The sequence below is a fragment of the Neltuma alba genome, unplaced genomic scaffold (genome assembly GCF_004799145.2).
Source record: "Neltuma alba isolate B1F8T4 unplaced genomic scaffold, ASM479914v2 tig00011304_pilon, whole genome shotgun sequence".
Lineage (NCBI taxonomy): Eukaryota > Viridiplantae > Streptophyta > Magnoliopsida > Fabales > Fabaceae > Neltuma > Neltuma alba.
The window spans coordinates 1,536,975-1,556,903 of NW_021636013.1; the positions used below are offsets into that span (position 1 = coordinate 1,536,975).

Consider the following 19,929-nt stretch of genomic DNA (forward strand, 5'->3'; position numbering starts at 1 on the left):
GCATCAACAAACATCACTAACCTTTGGTCCAAAAGGAAATTTGGGGGAAGGCATGGAGAATGTTCACATATTTGTCTTTTACTTATTGGAATGCCTTTAGGATACAGAATGTAAAGAAGTAAAATAATGATGGATTAATTTTGAATGGTGATGTTTTCCCATTCAGATTACTATTTTTGGGATCTGATTCATACGATTGTTCAAAAGTGAGGGTAACATTGTATTGTTTAGGCCGCGTTTAACAGTTGTTAAACCTAATTTGGGCCCCACTTGGAATCACATATAAAATCATATATAAACACGTTTCACGTAAATTGAGACAAAATTTCTCTCGTATACTTATCTCGTATTTTATAAATCACGATTAAAAAGTTGCTTATAAACTATTCTAAACAGAACCTTAATATTGATCATTAATCTATATATTTGTCATACACATTACTCAATCCTTTGCAACAATTAATGAACATTAGTGCCAACTAGTTAAAGTTAGTAACTGGAATGAGATCTCTCAGAATCTTTCTTTTTTTTTTTTTTCCTTTTCTTCTCAAAACGCTATCTTTATTGTTAAATTAAAAAAGAGACAGTTTAGATTTAATCCTTTATAAAAATATTATAATATTATATAAATACGAGAAGGAAGGTGAACATCCAATTCTTAAAATATTAAATCTAGACCATCCATTTTTTTAATAATCCAATGATAAAGATGGGATTTTAAGAAAAAAAGAAGAAAGAGGGATTCTAAGATGATTTGGATTCATTAGTAATCATATATTGTTATTTTATGCAAAGCATCACAATTTAAATCTATTATTATATTCTTTAAGAGTGAAAAATAAAATGCTCAAATCAAACATTCAATTTATTCAAGCGACAAACTGATTATAGATATAATTGTATCAAGAGAGTTTAATCATTCATTAGTTGTCGGGTTGTGATGTTGAGAAATCGATCTTCCACATGAGATTTTGGTGGCCTGAAGACTCAGTGGAACCTTTTTCCATGATTGGTCAAGGACGAGGATCCTCATTCACACTTGAAAATTCTAGTGTTTTCATAACTATAATGACCCCGTCAAGGATTGCTTTCCTTGGGGGATAAAAAAGTCGTGCTCCTTTAACAACAACCTTAATATACATATACATATATAAATATATATATATATATATTCTGTGTGTGCGCGTAAAGATTTATCACCCAAAAAAAGGGTTAGTTTGGAGGAAAAAAAAAGTGTTGGACTCACCCCACATCAACCTGCTGAGCTCCATTACCATATCACCATTTAAAAAGTTTCAGGTCAAAATAGGTAAACAAGAAAAATATTCAAAAATTTTAGAAAAATCTCAAAAAAATTGTTCCTAAACCCTAAACCCTAAACCCTAAATAATATTCATAAAAAATAATAATTTAATTCAAACTAACTTGCATGAAAGTTTAACTAGAGAACAAAATTTTGTTGAAATTGAAAATGAAAGGAAGAGAAAAATTAAATGATAATTTAAGTTGAGAGAAAATTTTTACTGTGGCAAAAAGCCTAAAAAATTATGTCAGTAAAAAGCTAATTTTAAGAATTTAATCTTTTAATTTTATTTAAGATTTAAACTGATATTTAAACTTAATAATACATAAACATAATGCCTCAAAAGGGCTAGCATAATTCGGCTTAAAATAATTTAAAGCTAACCCCTGTATCTTTAGAGACCGGGAATAATTAAATGGGGAGTAAAGTTTGCTCCTGCCTGGTAAAGGATCACAATGCGAGCTCCCAAGAACTCATCAAATACATACCTAAGTTTTGGTGGTTGAGTCGATGAATAAAATTTACAAACAAAAACATTCTAGTATTTTCATAACTATAATGACCTCGTCAACGATTGCTTGTCTGGGGGGATTAAAAAAGTCGTGCTCCTTTAACAACAACCTTAATATATATATATATATATATATATATATATATATAAGATTTATCACCAAAAAAAGGATTACTTTCGGAGAAAAATTAACAAACAAAAAAAAGTGTTGGACCCACATCACATCAACCTGCTGAGCTCTATTGCCATATTAGCACTTACTAAACCTCTCACCACGTCACCACCACGTTGCCATGTTTGAAATAAGGAATGAAAAGAGATGAGCATTAATTGAATCCCTTGTTCTCTGTCACTAAAGTTACCTATGCTTTAATCATCAAGAGAAAAAGAAAAGTTATGTCTAATAAACTTCTTCTCTCCTTCGTTCCCTTTCTTTTAATGAAGTGGTGGGACTCTTCCAAAAGATAAGGGCTGTATAGCATGAAAAGTAATCGTCATTATTAAATTGTCAAGTTGCTTAATAATGGATATATATAAATACATATATATAATTATATGCTTAGTGGGAGACCCACAAGTCATCAAGAACTATAACAACCCATCTCTTGATTCCATTTTTCTTTATCAATATCTAAGAATTATCTTTACCTAGTTTTAATCACTTCAAGATTTATAACCATCACTGCAGGGCATGTTCAAGCTTTCTTTCATGCAGTTCTTTGTTTTAATTGTAATACTAGCCAATTGTTTACATATTTACCTGCTTGTTTTGTTCAGTTTGTTTTTGTCAAAGCTATACATAGAATATGAAATTATAAAAAAAATGTTCTAAGTGAAAATAATATACCCACTACAGTAAATGTGATGAATTTATAAATTTAAGCTTATGGATATAATATAAGAGAACAATGAATTTTAAACAATCATTTTCCGCAATGAAGAGCATCTTCTATTGAAATGAGGTGGCGGGGTAATATTGCTCTAAGAATGGGCTACATTTATTCATCCTTGTCTACTTCACACGGTTATTTCTTCATCCTTTAGACATTTAGATCTTTATTTTTTAAACTAGATTGCTTTTAAAGGAGGAAAAACGGGACCGTATAAATTTTTTTTTTTAAAAAAAAAACAAGTTTCACACTCCCCATAAAGTGAATTTTCTCAATCTTTTATCACAACATTATGACTTCATGATATTCTGGGAACAGATATTGACGGGGAAAGAAAATATCAAAGGCAGAATCAGACTTTGACAGCTCATTGACATGACTTAGGTCATTCCACTTTGGAAAATATTCAAAAGGAGTGAGTGAAGGAATTAAGCACTGCCTACCAAGAATATAATGGTTGGAGGTGATGAGTGCAGAAACTTAATATGAACATGAAAAATCATGTTCGAAGATCTTTTTCAATAATTGGCGGCGTGTGACTCCAATTTGGTTTGGTGGTTACCGAATAATTTATTGTCAATGAAAAATGAAATTAAATCATATAGTATTATTAGAATTTAGCTCTTCTCCGCCAACAACCAGAGACCGGAAGAAAAAGATCTAGCAAGACAAAAAATAAAGTGAGACTCCTCATATGTCACATCAAAAAAAATCCATTGAGTCATTTATATTTTATTAATGTTTTTATCAAAATTAATGAGGGAGCCATCAAGGTAGTTTACGTTCATTTTGGTTGTTTACTTATGTGGAAATATTAAATCATGTATGGATAAATACTACTTTTAATACTTAATATAAGAGCTAATTGGAGGTTCCATTTGAATTTAAATATAATATCTAAATCTATTTTGTCTCTCACACTTATAATTTTTTTTAAATATCCCTATTTTTACTAATGAAATTCATTGAGTCTTATTTTCTTTAATATGTTTATCAGAATTAATTAGAGAGTCAACAATGTAGTTTATTTTTATTTTGGTTATTTATGCTGAGATATTTGTGCCGTTATCGTAAATATTGGTTTTCTTGGTTTAACTAAAGATTTCTTTGCATCTTTCGTCTACGTAATAAGTCTTTTAACTTTGCAGCGAACCTAAGCAAAATCTTATAAAAATGATAGGAGAAAGCATATGATAAGAATTTTATCTTCTAAAAATAATTTATTTTGAAGGGGACGCCAAACTATAAAGAGTGAAGAAAGAAAAAAATTTAATAACAAATGGAAAAATCATAAAATAAAATCCACGCCATGCCTTTTCACTCACCCTGTTCCCTATATATAAAAATCCTCTCATGACTTAAAAAAAAAAAAGAGTGATTTTGTCGTAATAGTTTCTGACGTCAAACAAAATAAAGAGAGATTATGGTGAAAACCATTGAAACAGGTGTTGGACATCTTCTGAAGTGGAAAATACCCTAAAAATAGATTTATTACCCTTAAAAAGCACCACCAACTCATTGTGAATTATGCTCAATGGTACAACTTCACGTGATTATATAATATTTAGACTCAATAGTCTTTTTTATTTTTAATTTTTTTGCCGGCACTCACATGTATAGTGAGTTAATGACTCATGACTCATGGAACTCTTACAAATTTATAATTCCCAGCTTCTTTATCATAAGCCACTTGTTTATTTTAATGGCTTTTTTTATTCAACAAACATATATAATTAAGTACACCTGGAACAAATTAAAGGTGATGCACGATGAGTCGGGTAAAACGCACACCCTTAGTTTATATTAAATATAACAACTGAAACTACTTTACAAATATTAAGAAAATTAGTTAAGTTCGTCATTCATAATAAATAAATATTGTCTTCTATACAATACTATTGTTAATCCTCTTAACATGTACTATCTACTTTAAAAAAATGAATAAATATGAGAAACAAAATAGGTTGAAATATTATATCAAGATCAAATTAAATTTCTAACTAACTTATATTTAGATTTATAATCTAAATAAAACAATGTATGATTCGTCCAAAATGTTTTCCCCCCCCCCCCCAAAGGGAACGAAAAAGTGCACTGTACCTGATGGTTGTGTTTGTTGTAAGGCAGTACATTTTCTCATTTTCTTTTGATCATCAGAAAACAATTCTACGCGTACTAAACATTGCTCCGGTACTTCGTAAATGCTAGTATATTAAGTGATGGCAACAATACTGTGAGACTCGCAAACATGACAATTATAATTATCAATAAAATATATATCTAAAAAAGCTAATAGAAATTACAAATGTGACGCACAATAAGAGTTAATAGGGTAAAATGGTAACGTGTGTTTGGTAACATATTATTCCCACCATGTCTAATTGGGTATCATGGTTTGAGATAACTATCTAATAGTGTTGTGGCCTAATAATATGAAAACCTTTTTTAAAAGTGAAAGGTCATGAGACCAATCCTTCTTATAATCTTAAACCGTACTTTTAATTGGAAAAAGAATATAATTCGGGGCGACTTCAATTAATTTAGGAACAAAATTTAAGCCGAACCCTGCGGAACTATTGAGCTTTAGCCCAACCCTCACTAGGCTCACACAGGAACACGTGTTAAGCCCACAAAGCCCAATTGTTTTGTTTAATTTGGTCAATAGCTATATATTTTGAAAGCTTTATAAGACTTACAATTTGTGACTATTAGACCACAAAAATTTAAGGAGTCAACCTATAACCCATGAAGAGTCACTTCTTCTCTTTAACTAATAAAGTTACGGAGGCTTTAATCATCAAGAGAAAAAAAGAAGTTACGTTTAGCTTCTCTCTTTCCTTTCATTTCTTTTAATGAAGTAGAGAGACTCTTCCAAAAGATAAGGGCGGTGCTGCAGGAAATGTAGTCGTCATTACTGAATTGTCAAGTTGCTTAACAATGGATGTATATGATTACATATGATTATATGCTTAGTGGGAGACCCACAAATCATCAAGAACCATAACAACCCATCTCTTGATTCCTTTTTTTTTTTTAAAATCAATATCGATCTAAGAATTATCTTTACCTAGTTTGTTTTAATCACTTCAAGGTTGGCTCAAAAAAAAAGTTTAATCGCCTCAAGATTTATAACCATCACTACAGGGCATGTTCAAGCTTTTTTTCATGCAATTTTTTGTTTTGTAATTGTAATACTAGTCAATTGTTTACATATCTACCTTCTTGTTTTGTTCAGTTTGTTTTTGTTAAAGCTATATCTATATAGAATATGAAGTTATATAAAAACTTTTAAGTGAAAATAATATACCAAATACACTAAATGTGATGAAGTTATAAATTTAAGCTTATGGATATAATATATGAGCATCTTCTATTGAGATGAGGTGGTGGGGTTATATATTGCTCCAAGAATGGGCTACATTTTATTCATCCTTGTCCATTTCACACAGTTATTTCTCCATCTTTAGATATTTATATCTTTATTTTTCAAATTAGATTGCTTTAAAAAGGAAAAATGGGACCATATAAGCCATTAAAAAAATAGTTTCACACTCCCAATATATAAAGTGAACTTTCTTTCATCTTTTATCACAACATTAAACTTCATCATATTCTGGGTTTTTTTTTTGTGCCTTTTAGACATGCTTGGCGTATTAGACTTTAGAATATATAAGTGATTACAGATATTGACGGGGAAAGAAAATATCAAAAGCAGAATTAGACTTTTACAGCTCATCGACATCACTTGTGTCGCCTCACTTTGGAAAATATTCAAAAGGAGTGAAAGAAATTAATTCTGTCTACCAATAATAGTTGGGAGTGTTGAAACTTAATATGAACAGAAAAATCATGTTCGAAAAGCTTTTTCAATAATTGGAGCCGTGTGACACAAATTTGATTTGGTTGGTAGCGAATAATTTATTGTCACTTAAAAAAGTGAAATTAAATCATGTATGTTTATAAATATTATTATTAGAATTTAGCTCTTCTCTGCCAACAACCAAAGACTGGAAGAGAAAGATCTTGCAAGACAAAAAATAAAGACAGACTCGCCCATATCAAAGAAGTTCATCGAGCCTTATTTTTATTAATATTTTTATTAATATTAATTAGAGGTAGGATTGGGGAATACCGAATACTATTTCACCCAATGATATTTCTTAATCCCACATATATGAGTTTAGCTAATCTCATATGATAAGCAATTTCTTATGCTAAATACTATTTTAATAGATTTTCTCAATCTCAATCCTAATCCCTAATTTTTAATACCTCTCATTAAAACGTAACCTTAGATTTTACTTTCCAAACTAGATTGCTTTTTAAAAGGAAAAACGGGACCATATTATCTATAAAAGAAAACAAGTTTCACACTCCCCATAAAGTGAATTTTCTTCATCTTTTTTTTTTTTGGTGAGAATTTTCTTCATCTTTTATCACAACATGATGACTTCATAACATTCTGGGAGCAATTTTTTTTTTTTTTGGCTTTTAGGCATGTTTGGCGTATTAGACTTTAGACTATATTGGTGATTACAGATATTGACAGGGAAGAAAATATCAAAAGCAGAATTAGACTTTTACAGCTCATTGACATCACTTATGTCATCTCACTTTGGAAAATATTCAAAAGGAGTGAAAGAAATTAAGTACTGTCTACCGATAGTGTAATGGTTGGGGGTGATGAGTAGTGTTGAAACTTAATATGAACAGAAAAATCATGTTCGAAGAGCTTTTTCAATAATTGGAGCCCCATGACTCAAATTCGGTTTGGTCGGTAACGAATAATTTATTGTCACTAAAAAATGAAATTAAATCATGTATGTATATAAATATTATTATTAGAATTTAGCTCTTCTCTGCCAACAACCAAAGACCAGAGGAGAAAGATCTAGCAGGACAAAAAAAAATAAAGTGATACTCGCTCATAAGTCACATCAACGAAATTCATTGAGTCATATTTTTATTAATACTTTTATCAAAATTAATTAGAGAGTCATCAATGTAGTTTATGTTCATTTTGGTTGTTTAATTAGGTTGAGATATCTGTGCCATTAGTTGTAAATATTGGTTTTATTGATTTGACTAGAGATTCTATATAAATGTTTTGTCTACTTATTAAATGAGCACAGAGGATCTGAACTGAGTTTATTTTATTTTAAATGATTTTGTGCTGTGGAAGTAAATATATAATAAGAATTTTATCTTTAAAAGCTCTAGTTGTTTATTTTAATGGCTTATGTTTAGTCACCAAACATATAATTAAGTACAGCTGGAACAAAGGCGATGCACGAACACATCCCTAATTTATACTTTAAAACAATGTATGACACGTCCAAAATGTTTTTGTCTTCAAAGGAAACGAAAAAGTGCACTGTACCTTATGGTTGTGTTTGTTGTAAGGCAATAAATTTTCTCATTCTCTTTTGATGATCAGAAAGGCACTTTTATGCGTACTAAACATTACTACGGTATTTCGCAAACGCTATTATCTCGCTTGTTTTTTTGACCAAACTATTACCTCGCTTGTTGAAAATTGAATTTGGTTTGTTATCAAAAAAAAAAAAGAATTTGGTTTTAAAGCTTAGTTTATTTTGTCTCTCAAATTTATATATTTTATTCAAATATTGCTATTAATTATAGAGATTCTCACCAAGAAATAGCTTTAATACACATAATTAAATAGGATAGTTTAAAAAAAATCAACATATATTTGTTATAATTACCTAATTTAACTAATTTTTTTAATCTTTCAAAATTGTCTAACTCTTATATAAAAAACGTAATAGTAGCGTACAAGTGATCACAACAATAGTGTAAAACGGACAAACATCCAACATGAAAAATTTTAATTACCAATAAAATATATATTAAAAAAGCTAATAGTAATTACAAATGTGACACACAATAAGAGTTAATAGGGCAAAATGTTGACATTTGAGTTTGGTTTTATTTCCACTATATCTAATTGGGTACCTGATTTGGGACGGCTCTTCAATGGTCTTGTGGCATAATGATATCATTCCTACCTGTGAGGTAGGGCTTCCTAGTTAAAGGCACATATATGGGCTTAGAGACAAATTTAAGCTGAACACCACAGAACTATTGGGCTAAGCCTCACTAGGCTTGCACAGGAACACGTGGTCAGCGGCCTCACATTGGCTTGGGACTCCGGATTTTGGTTGGAGGTTTTTTGAGGTGAGAAGAGGGGAGGGGAGGGGAGGGGAGGAGATAAGTGTGTTTGGTTGAAAAAAATAAAAAAGAAGGGAAGGAAGAAATTGTCTTTTAGTGCTCCTCTCCCCCATGCTCCCCTCCAAATTGGAGTTTTTTTGGAAGGAAGAGAAATATTATGTCTAACATTGATCAAATTACCCATACTAACTTTTCAATACTCTAAGTTTGTCTATCTTATTAAAAATCTTTTTTTCACTTCTTTTTCTTTTTATCCACTAATAATATTTGATAATTATAATATTATAATATATACATATCGTGTATATATTAATATATACTCATCATAACATGTGTGTATTATAATTATATATCATAGCGTGTGTAGTATAATCTCAGATAACATACATATATATTAATATGTACATATCATAACGTGCGTGTTATAATTATATAATATATACATATCATACATATTAATACATATATTTATAAAATTAATGAGATAGAATATTAAATTTTTTTATCATATTTTCTATTTTTCTATTTTATTATTTTTTATCACATGTAAGTGAGGTAATTGGTTTTTTTTAAATTGATAAATTAAGAAATATAATTTTGACATAAATATTGTAATAAAAAAATAAATTAGTCTAAATATAGAGATAAGAGCATATTTGTCAATTTATAATGATCTCCCCTCCCTTCCTCTTATGAACCAAACAACAAGAAATCTCTCTTCCCCTCCCCTCCCTTCCAACAAAAACAAAACAATGATTCCCCCTCCCCTCCCTCCCCTCTGTTGAACCAAACAAAGCCTTAGAATCAGATTCAAAGACTTCGATTGTTATGATGTCGAGGGTCAAAGTTGAAGACAAGTGCAGTTTGGCTTTTCTGGAGATAATTCAATTCGGATCTGAAACTGCAACATATTCCAAGAGAGGCCAACAGTGTGGCTGACGCTCTTTCCAACGAGGGAATGCCTTCTACTTCAATTCTGGATTCCTGCCCAGACCGTTTGAAGAATTATTTGTGTCACAAAAATAGTTTGGGATTCAAACTCCTTTTTGCGTGGCTGGACGGTCCTTCTAGCCCTCTTATGTATCAAAAAAGAAAATAGAAAGACTTTTTAGTTTTTTTTTTGAATGAAAACTGTATTCCATCAAAAACAGTACCAAACAGCAAAAGGAGACCTAAGCCCCATCATCATACTCCTCCTCTTCTCGCATGAAGGGAGGGGATGGTGAATGATACAAAAATTACCCTCCATGTTATGGGAGGACTTAGAAAGGAAGTCAACAATACTTAAATTTTCCCTATAGGTGTGTTGTATGTGGACATTCCAGTCCCGGTAGAACAAACGCCTGCTATCCTCGACTATAGGGAGTGTTTGGCAAAACCAAAACCTAGGTTTCAGAATCACTTTTCCGCAAAACGAGATAACTTCCTCCACATATTTACTTCGTATCCGTAAAAGCACTTTTGAAACCATGGTTTGGTTTCTATCCAAATACCCCCATATCCCTAAAGGGGTGGTTACTAGCGCAGCCTCTAATAATTAGATTTAAAGCTTCTATACAATCGGTCAACAAGAGGATGTTCTTGAAGCCTTTCTCCCAGCACAGGCTGTGATGCCTATTAACTCTGCGATCGCTGGGGGGACCTTGGTGAGTTTGCATCTGAAGCCCATTAACTAATTGGCCTCCTTGTCCCACAAAGCTCCTCCGCATCCACTGTCTCCGTTGGGCAAAACTGACCCATCTATCTCAAGTTTGACAAACTCCTCTTGGTACCCGTAAGCAGCCCGGTTGGGACCCTGATTATATCCATGAAAGTTCGCACGCTGTACAAGATCGTGGTCCCAGCAAGCCCTGAAGAAACTTGAAGTTGGGCTTTGGTGGTCTGCAATGAAGGCTGGATCGAAAGTTTTGTTGCAGCGAGCGACCCAAATGTCCCAACAGACATACCCAAAAAGATAGGCCCAGGAGATTCTCTTCGTGTGCTCTTGTCCTGCTTCCTTTTCCAGATTCCATTCCACCCAATCTCGTCCGTTAATGCTGAAAAAATTATTCCAGCGGTCATGGGAGATCAACATCTGCCACCATTGCCGTGCATTGATACAGTCTCTAATGAGGTGCATGCTTGTTTCCTCTGCATCGCAACCAAAGGGACAGGCAGTGTTATCTGTTATGCCTCGTTTTCTGCATCCCAACAGACTTTTTAGTATTTTCACACTACATATAAGAATATGAAACGAAAAATTCTAGCTGAATTTCAGGGACTTTCCAACAAGTCCAAACATGTTAAGTAAAACTGTAAGCCCACTTCTAGCTCGCTCATGTTTTCATTTCCAATTGGGTAAGTGTACATTGATTTTATTTCTCAAATACAATTAATAATTTGATCTTATTTATAATGCATCTAATATCCTGATTTGATTTTTTTTTTGGTGTATTCAACATCTTAATTTTGTTTATTATGCATCCAGTGTTTTAAACAATTAGGGTGCTAGATATATCAGAGAAATATGATCAGCATATTAGATGCATCTTACCTTTCCACTTTCTTTAAAAACACTTCCAAGATTCTAAACATGGCATAAGGGAATTCATTAGGCAATGACAACGATACCCCTTTGCCCTTGGATGCTTCCTTGCTTTGCTATACCAGCTCCATCGTGCTTCCTCTGCCGTAGATCTAGCAAAGAAGATGAAGAAAATACGAAAGCAGATAAATTACTACCTCTAATACGAAATATAAGATCTAATTTGTAGTGCAAAGATAAGACTTGAAGGTTAAGAAGAAACATTAAACCGTGAGTGAAATTAAACCACTAATAATAACATTTTATTTTAAAGATTGGATTAATAATGGACTTAGTTAAATTATTTTTTATTGAGTCATTTCTTGTCTTCTCTTTTACTAAAGTTTTGCACCATGCATACTTTATTTATCAAGCAGTTAAGTAAAAAAAGTGGCGCATGACTTTTTTTGTGTGTCTAGGATCATTGTTCAAAAATTTTACATTTCTCTTTATTTCTTGTTCCTCTTTCCCATTCAATTTCATGTTGCCTTCCAATTCCCTTTGCGTTAAAAAAAATTCTTCCTAATAAACCAAACGGGCGTGTAAGAGGGGTTGAATTTTCTGGGCGTGGAACATACGATGGAGATAATAAACTTGTTACACTTAAAAGCTCCATCGTATATCATTGTGAAATATGCTCACAGGTCCAGCTTCACGTGATAAGATCACAATAGACTCAAAGTTCTTTTTCTTTTCTTTTCTTTTCTCTTTCCTTCTTTTGGCCTAAACAATCAAAGTCTACTTTATTGGGAAGCACATATGCAATGAGTCAGTGACTCATTAGTTATGATTCAAAGATCTTACTAAAGTTGCTTTCTTTTTCTTTTTCTTTTTTGGTAACCAATTCCCTTCCTTTCCTTTTCTTCTTTTCTGTCAAAGATCTAAATATACTTGTTTATTATAATCGCTTAAAATTACAACCCTTAGATGCAGCTGGAGCTATATGTGTGATGTGACTGTAAGAGATTATGTAAAATATTATGAGGGCCCTAAACTTGGAAGGGAATGTTTGATTATTCCGAAGGCTCAAGGAGGGGAAAGCAAATATAGAGTCATTTTGGCTTAGCTACTTCATTTTTTTTATTTCATTAAATATATAAAAATAAAAGTAATTTTCTTCCTTTCCTTATCAAGGTCATAAAAAATTCCAACGAATAATCATTCCATTATATTCGCATGGGGCATAAGTCTCTAAAGTGAGCTTCATTAATCATGACCTATGAATATCCTATGCTTTATATTACAGACGTTGATATGCATATATGTGTATGTATATATATATAGTGTATTGTACAGTGTTAAAAGCCATGTTTTCAGGCCCATGACGAGTTAAAATGGAAGAATCTTGGCTTCTATCCTCTTCAGTTTGAACAGTATGCCAAATAATAGTTTAGGATCATTAGATGAATTTAAGTTCATTTTAAAAAACAAGATATATTGGATAATTGCATGCTAGAACCTTTGGTTAGTATAGATGAAAGATTTCACAGCTTTCACAATTTGACACTTGAATGTGGACAATCTGCCACTCTATGTTATAACTTATAACATAAAAAATTTGAAACACTTGTTTAGTCATTATATCAAGTATAGAAGTTTTAGAATCATCATCCAAAATTTGACATTGAAATGTCATATAACTCATACCCAATTTTAACTCATAAGATTTTTAAAAAAATCTTATTTAGTTAATAAGTCTACATGCAAGGGTTTGACGTTAAGATCTTAGCGTTTGCAACTAATGATCCAAATTTTAACTTGAGAAAACCAAAATTTTCTCTATAAAAGGTGAGGAAAGTGAATGGATTATGAGTGTGATATGCCTCTAACGTCCGTCCCGTCAAAATCATGCACATACGCAAAGTTCTGTTGGCAGCTAAATTTTTGTGGGGAATACGAGACGTTGTTACAATAATTTTTAGGGAGAATGACACTACTGGAAAAACAGTAGAATTGTTTTTTAAAGACTCTAAGGAATTTTTAAGCATTAATTTTGATTGCAAAATATCATATTACCCCTAGTTTAAAAAAAAAAAAAACTTACTACCGCAGTCGGCCACCACTATACTCTGACTGCCAGTGGCTGAGCATCTGGAGCTCCAAGGGATAGAGCCGGAGAATTATTGGAAAGGAAATGACCTAGAGAACAATGACTACCTTTTCACTTTGAAAAAATAACAACTTTTATTATATGAAATCACAATAAAATCATAACAGTGATAACTAGCTAGTATTTTGAAAATGTCGCTGATGACTAGGTGAATCCTTATGTCATGGTGCTCATAACTGCAATAAACACCGAAACTGATTGGCTTCATTCTTGATATGAAATGAATTTTATCTCTATTTTTTAACGATGTCCATGCACTTTTAATAAAGTCAGATATCAGTTCTCACGAATATGATGAATCCATATAATCTGTTGAGCGTCTGCTTGTGAGGTAATAGGAACAAATTTAAAAAGAACTTTGACAGATCCACATCATCATCTACTTTATATCAAGATGACATAAAAAGGAAAAGGCTTCGTTGAGGGAATATTGATGGCTAGTTAATCTTTTTTGAGGTCAATTATGTTTGCAAGTCTATCGTAAAATATAATTTCATACTGACCAAAGCCCATTCCATACCACAAGAACGTCTGTCCCAAGCCCTAGCCACCAACTCACCCGCCGGAATAAAATACCATCTTTGAATATATTCCTGCTGATTCAAAAATTTACCCAAAAAAACATGTCTGAAAGAGATTCCACTAAGCTGCTAGCATTATTCTTGTGTGTTACTGTCTTTGCATTTGTCTCCGCTACAGATAGCGAAGCAAAAGCTCTGTTGAACTGGAGAGCTAGCTTCAATGACCAAAGCAAAGCTATCTTGTCCTCTTGGAATAATGCCACTAATCCTTGCAGAGAGTTGTGGAGGGGAATTTCTTGTGATGAGTACATGTCTGTGATCAACATAAGTCTCTCAAATCTTGGCCTTCAAGGTAAACTTTCCACTCTCAACTTCGCTGCCTTTCCTAATCTCCTCTACTTCGACATACGTTACAACCAATTTTATGGATACGTTGCCCATGAAATTGGTTATTTGTCCAGGATTTCGATACTGGGTTTGTCAGATAATCCAATTTGGGGTCGTATTCCTCCTGAAATCTGGAATCTAACCACTCTAAGTCAACTTGATCTTAGTACATGTAATCTCACAGGACAAATTCCCCAAGAAATTGGGAATTTGAGGAATTTGAATCTCCTATGGCTTGGAGAAAATTTGCAGCTTTCTGGTCCCATCCCTGAAGAGATTGGAATGTTGAGTAATCTTGTAGACCTCCGTTTACAAAGCAACTATCTGTCAGGGAGAATCCCATCATCAATTGGAAATTTGACCAAGTTACAGACGCTTTCTCTTTATGAGAACAATCTCGCAGGTCCTATTCCTACTGAATTCTGGAAACTCTATTCCCTCGTTAACATTCAATTCCGTTATAATAGATTTTCAGGGCCAATCTCTCCCTCTATAGGAAATCTAACAAATCTCATGCAATTGTCCTTTTCTAATAACAGATTTTCTGGTCCGATTCCTCCATCCATTGGTAATTTGATCGATCTAGACAATTTCTTCCTTCGAAACAATAGTCTTTCAGGATCTGTTCCTTCCTCTATAGGAAATATGACGAAGGTCACTGGATTGCACTTGGACATCAACAATTTTAGTGGTCAACTTCCGCAAGAAATGAATAACTTAACAAGTTTGTATTATGTGCGACTGAGTGATAATCATTTTAGTGGTCCTTTGCCACAAAAAATTTGTGAAAGTGGGAGGTTATTTTGGTTTAATGCTAATGATAACCATTTCACTGGTCCTATTCCAACAAGTTTGAAGAATTGTTCTAGTCTAAAAAGACTCAGGCTTGAAAATAACCAAATAGTAGATAATATAACATATGCTTTTGGAGTATATCCTTATTTGCGCGTCGTTGATCTAAGTGGAAACCAATTGTATGGCCACCTTTCATCTAGGTGGGGGAAGTGTCAAAATCTCACTCATTTGACTATTCACAGCAACAAGCTTTCTGGTGATATACCACCAAAATTAGGAGAGGCAACTCGGCTTGAATTACTTGACTTGTCTTCAAATCATTTGTCTGGACAAATCCCAAAAGAACTAAGAAAGTTGGTCTTTCTGCGATTCCTCTTTCTGACCCATAACAACTTTTCTGGTGGTATCCCCTCAAATATAATAAGATCACTTAACCAGCTTGAAAAGTTGGACTTGGCAGAAAATAAAATTAGTGGCTCAATCACAAGAGAGTTTGGAGTATTAAAAAGGTTAAGGATATTGAATTTGAGCAAAAACAAATTTGATGAAAGCATTCCCATTGAGTTTGGCCAACTAGAGGGGCTTGAAGAACTTGATCTAAGTGATAATTTGTTGACTGGCACAATAGCAGCAACATTTGGAATGTTCCCCAACTTGCAAGTATTGAACCTTTCACATAACAGTCTTAATGGCACTATCCCTTCTAGCTTTAATGGACCAGTGTCAGCATTGTCTGTAGTTGACATATCATACAATCAATTGGAAGGCCCTGTTCCAAACAAACCAGCCTTTCGTAACTTTGATGCGTTGAGGAATAACAAAGGTTTGTGTGGTAATATCGCTGGCTTAAGTCCTTGTGGAGATTTCCAAACAAATGGGCACTATCAAAAGACCAAAAAGTTCTTGATAATACTCCTCCCTTTGGCCCTGCTGCTACTAGTACTTGCTGGAGCATCTGTCATTTTTTCTCTAATAGCAACAAAAGCTAAAAACAAAGATGGAGAAGCTCGACTAGAAGATGTTTATTTTGTATGGAGTCTTGAAAGGGAAATATTGTATGAAGATATCATTGAAGCCACAAACGAATTTGATGAAAGATATCTGGTCGGGAGAGGAGGCCAAGGAAGTGTTTATAGAGCTGAGTTGCCTACAGGTGACATTGTTGCAATAAAGAAGCTTCATTCAATGCCGAGTGGGGAAATCTCCAACCAGAAAGCTTTTACAAGAGAGATTCGAGCCTTGACGGAAATCAAACATCGTAACATTGTGAAGTTGTATGGGTTTTATTCTAGTCCACAACTCTCCATTTTGGTTTATGAGTTCTTGGAAGGTGGTAACTTGGATAGCATACTAAAGGATGAGAACCAAGCCACTGAGTTTGATTGGAAAAAGAGGGTGAATGTTGTCAAAGGTGTGGCTAATGCTTTATTCCATATGCACCACGGTTGTTCAATTCCTATCGTTCATCGTGACATATCAAGCAAGAATGTTCTTCTAAGTTCTGACTATGAAGAAGCTCGCATCATTGATTTTGGAACGGCAAAGTTTTTGAATCCTAACTCAAAAAATATGACCACATTTGCTGGCACATTTGGGTATGCTGCGCCAGGTAAAACCTTTTTGTCTCTTCTTTCCAAAATACTACTCTTTATAAAGCTTGCTTTGGATATATGTATACTCATACACACATAAATACTAAATCTATTGCAGAGCTTGCTTTCATCATGGAAGCGAATGAAAAATGTGATGTATATAGCTTTGGAGTGTTGACTTTAGAAATCATCATGGGTACACATCCTGCAGAGCTTATTTCATACTTGGCGGAGAAACCGACTAATAATGGTTTGTTGTTTAAGAATCTGGTGGACCCGCGACTTTCTCCCTTGAGATTCAGAAAATCAATTCAAGATGAAGTTATCTTAATTGCAAAAATAGCATTTTCTTGCTTGATTGAGAATCCTCGGTCTCGTCCAACTATGGAACAAGTATCAATAGAGCTTGTAAGGAGACCAATATCTCATTTACAGGATCAGTTTCATAGCATCACAATTGCACAACTCATGAGGGATTGAACTTCATTTCTGAGTGTCTGCTTGTTTAAATCGCTGTTGCACTTAGCGTGGCATTTTACTGTACGGATTGTAAACTTGTGGTCTTTGTATTATGAATGTTTGTATGATCCTTTTGGGTTTTAAATGAAACTGAAGTGATTGTTTGGTGTGAAAAGTTACAAAGTAAAATCACTTGACATTATATTAAATCTCTCTGATATGCATTTTTATATAAAATAATATTTCTTCGGTCCTTAACGTGGAATTTAATTTGAGTGTTGATATTAATTCTATATGTAAGACCTATTTCACATGGTTATCAATTTTTTTTTCCAAATTAACCCTATTGATATTGTAAGACCCTTAACCTTAAAACACTTTAGCTCATCATAAAATCACTACTATGGTAGAAAAGGAAAATCTGTTAAATGAACTACCATAGTAGGAAGAAATTTGCATAAATTTTAAATTCACATTTAAACCGTTGCATGCAACTGAAATCATTCATTTACATCTACTGGGCCTCCGAGCCTCCGGCCCGGGTAACAACAAACATCACATCAGCCCATCTAAATAGTTTTCAACCATATAATCCAGAGTTCATCAATCACTAGCATTGGCCTCCGGCCAACCAAAATAAGGAGATACAATCTCTCCAATTTACATCAAGACCGGGTAATCAAATATATCAAAAAGCAGTCCTAAATGTGGCAATATATACTAGTCATACATATACAAATGCTAGAGGCCTAAAGCTAATCAAGCTCAAGCCTCTGCGTCTCTTCCCGATGGCGCACGCCCGGAACCTTCACCTGAAAATATTGTAAACCACGGGGTGAGACAAAGTCCCAGTAACCAACCTTTCCAATACTAGGTACTACTAAATAGGTGCTCGTGAGGTGTCAAGTGGGGCAGTTCATAAATAATATAATAACAAGATAGCCACAATAAATCATGCGAGTGAAATGATGCAAATCCCATTAACCCAATCCCTCACTTTGGGGGATTTTCAGGAGCCGAAGCCGGCCTATCCCTCACTATGGGGGACGTAAGGAGCCATAAAAGGCCTATCCCTCACTCTGAGGGACGTAAGGAGCCAAAAGGCCTATCCCTCACTATGGGGGACGTACTAAGCCAACCATCATGCATTAATGGAGGCCTTACCACGTGGTAGTAACAGACAAACTCTCACCAAATTCCCAATCAATGCATCATGCTCAAATCATAATCAAAGAGTAATAATCATTTCACAATTAACCTCATTCAGTGGCATATCTTTCACAATTCCAAAATTCATTCATCATTAGTCGAAACCCCCACAAGACGGTTTTTCTTTTTATACACAACATACGGTTCGAACATAATTACTACTTAGAGCACAAAGCATAAATCTACTCACAATACCACAGAAGCAAGTACTAAGGATTGGAAAGTGGTTACCTCTCGCCTGAGCAAGGAACAACAAACCAACGATGTGGCCCCGTGCACCACCAAGACTCACAACCGGTCTACACAAGCACACAAACACACAACCATCATATATTAGCTTTCAAACTAATAATGTAGCCAAAACAACACTTGGGGACACAAAATTCCTATCTCCCATCAAAACTCTACCCAACTCAAAGGGTATATCTATCAAGGCAACATTCCAAAGTCCTCAAAGTCTATTAAAACATCAAGTCTCCCTCCAAGCATCAATTAGAGTTCAAACCTCAAGGACCCACTATAGAATTCTACACCCAAACATCTATTTTGAACAATTAAGGTTCCAACAACAATTCTAAACCGATTAAACATCCAATTTAACCCTCCTTAACACAACCCAAATCACAAAACTCAGAATCAATCTCTACATTATCATCCTCAATCACAAACCTCCCATTTCCATAAACCCTAGCTCTAGAAATTCAAGATTCTTTAAATCCAAGAGAACTACACCGATTAAATACTTAAACTAACCTAATGCAATCAATTAAACTCAAAACAATCGGTCAAAAACCTCAGTTCCAACACAACCTAGAAAATCCTAGGGTTTCACTATAAATCCTTATAAATTCCAATCAAGAAGATAGATTAGAAGTTAAAATCACTTACTTGAGGTAATGGATCCTTAGAAATGCCCCCTCCAAGCCAAAATACCGAAACCCTAGCAGAGCCTCTCTCTCTACCTCAGATTTTTCTAATTTTCGCAACACTGAACCCTCCAGCGACTATATAGAATCGCGACCTTTCGCCGCGGCGAACTAATCCCGAGAGGGATTACTCGCCTGAAAACTTGACTTCGCCGCGGCGAAAGCTTCCCGAGAGGAAACCCTCGCTTGCCCAGCGAACATTCGCCGCGGCATACCCCTACCTTCGCCGCGGCGAAACCTTCCCGAAAGACACTCTCCTCTGAAACTCCCGGTGTGAACTTCGCCGCAGCGAACATACCCTGAGAGGGGTACGTTCACCTATTCCTCCAACAAACCTCAAATCCAACCCAAACACCAAGATCAAGATTAAATCACTAATCTATCCTCAAAATCAACCAAAAGAGGCTATTAAGAACCCGATAAAACTCAGGATGTTACAGATATTCTCCTAACAATAATCAAGTAGGAAAG

The 19,929-nt window shown here is 34.0% G+C and overlaps 1 protein-coding gene across 1 annotated transcript; it reads left to right on the forward strand.

Moving 5' to 3' along the window:
* The first annotated feature begins 14,192 nt into the window (after positions 1-14,192).
* On the forward strand, positions 14,193-17,344 carry LOC114711686 (MDIS1-interacting receptor like kinase 2-like). Its single transcript, XM_028896103.1, has 2 exons — positions 14,193-16,881; positions 16,983-17,344. The coding sequence occupies exons 1-2, from the start codon at positions 14,193-14,195 to the stop codon at positions 17,342-17,344; spliced, it is 3,051 nt and encodes a 1,016-aa protein (XP_028751936.1).
* Positions 17,345-19,929: the final 2,585 nt, after the last annotated feature.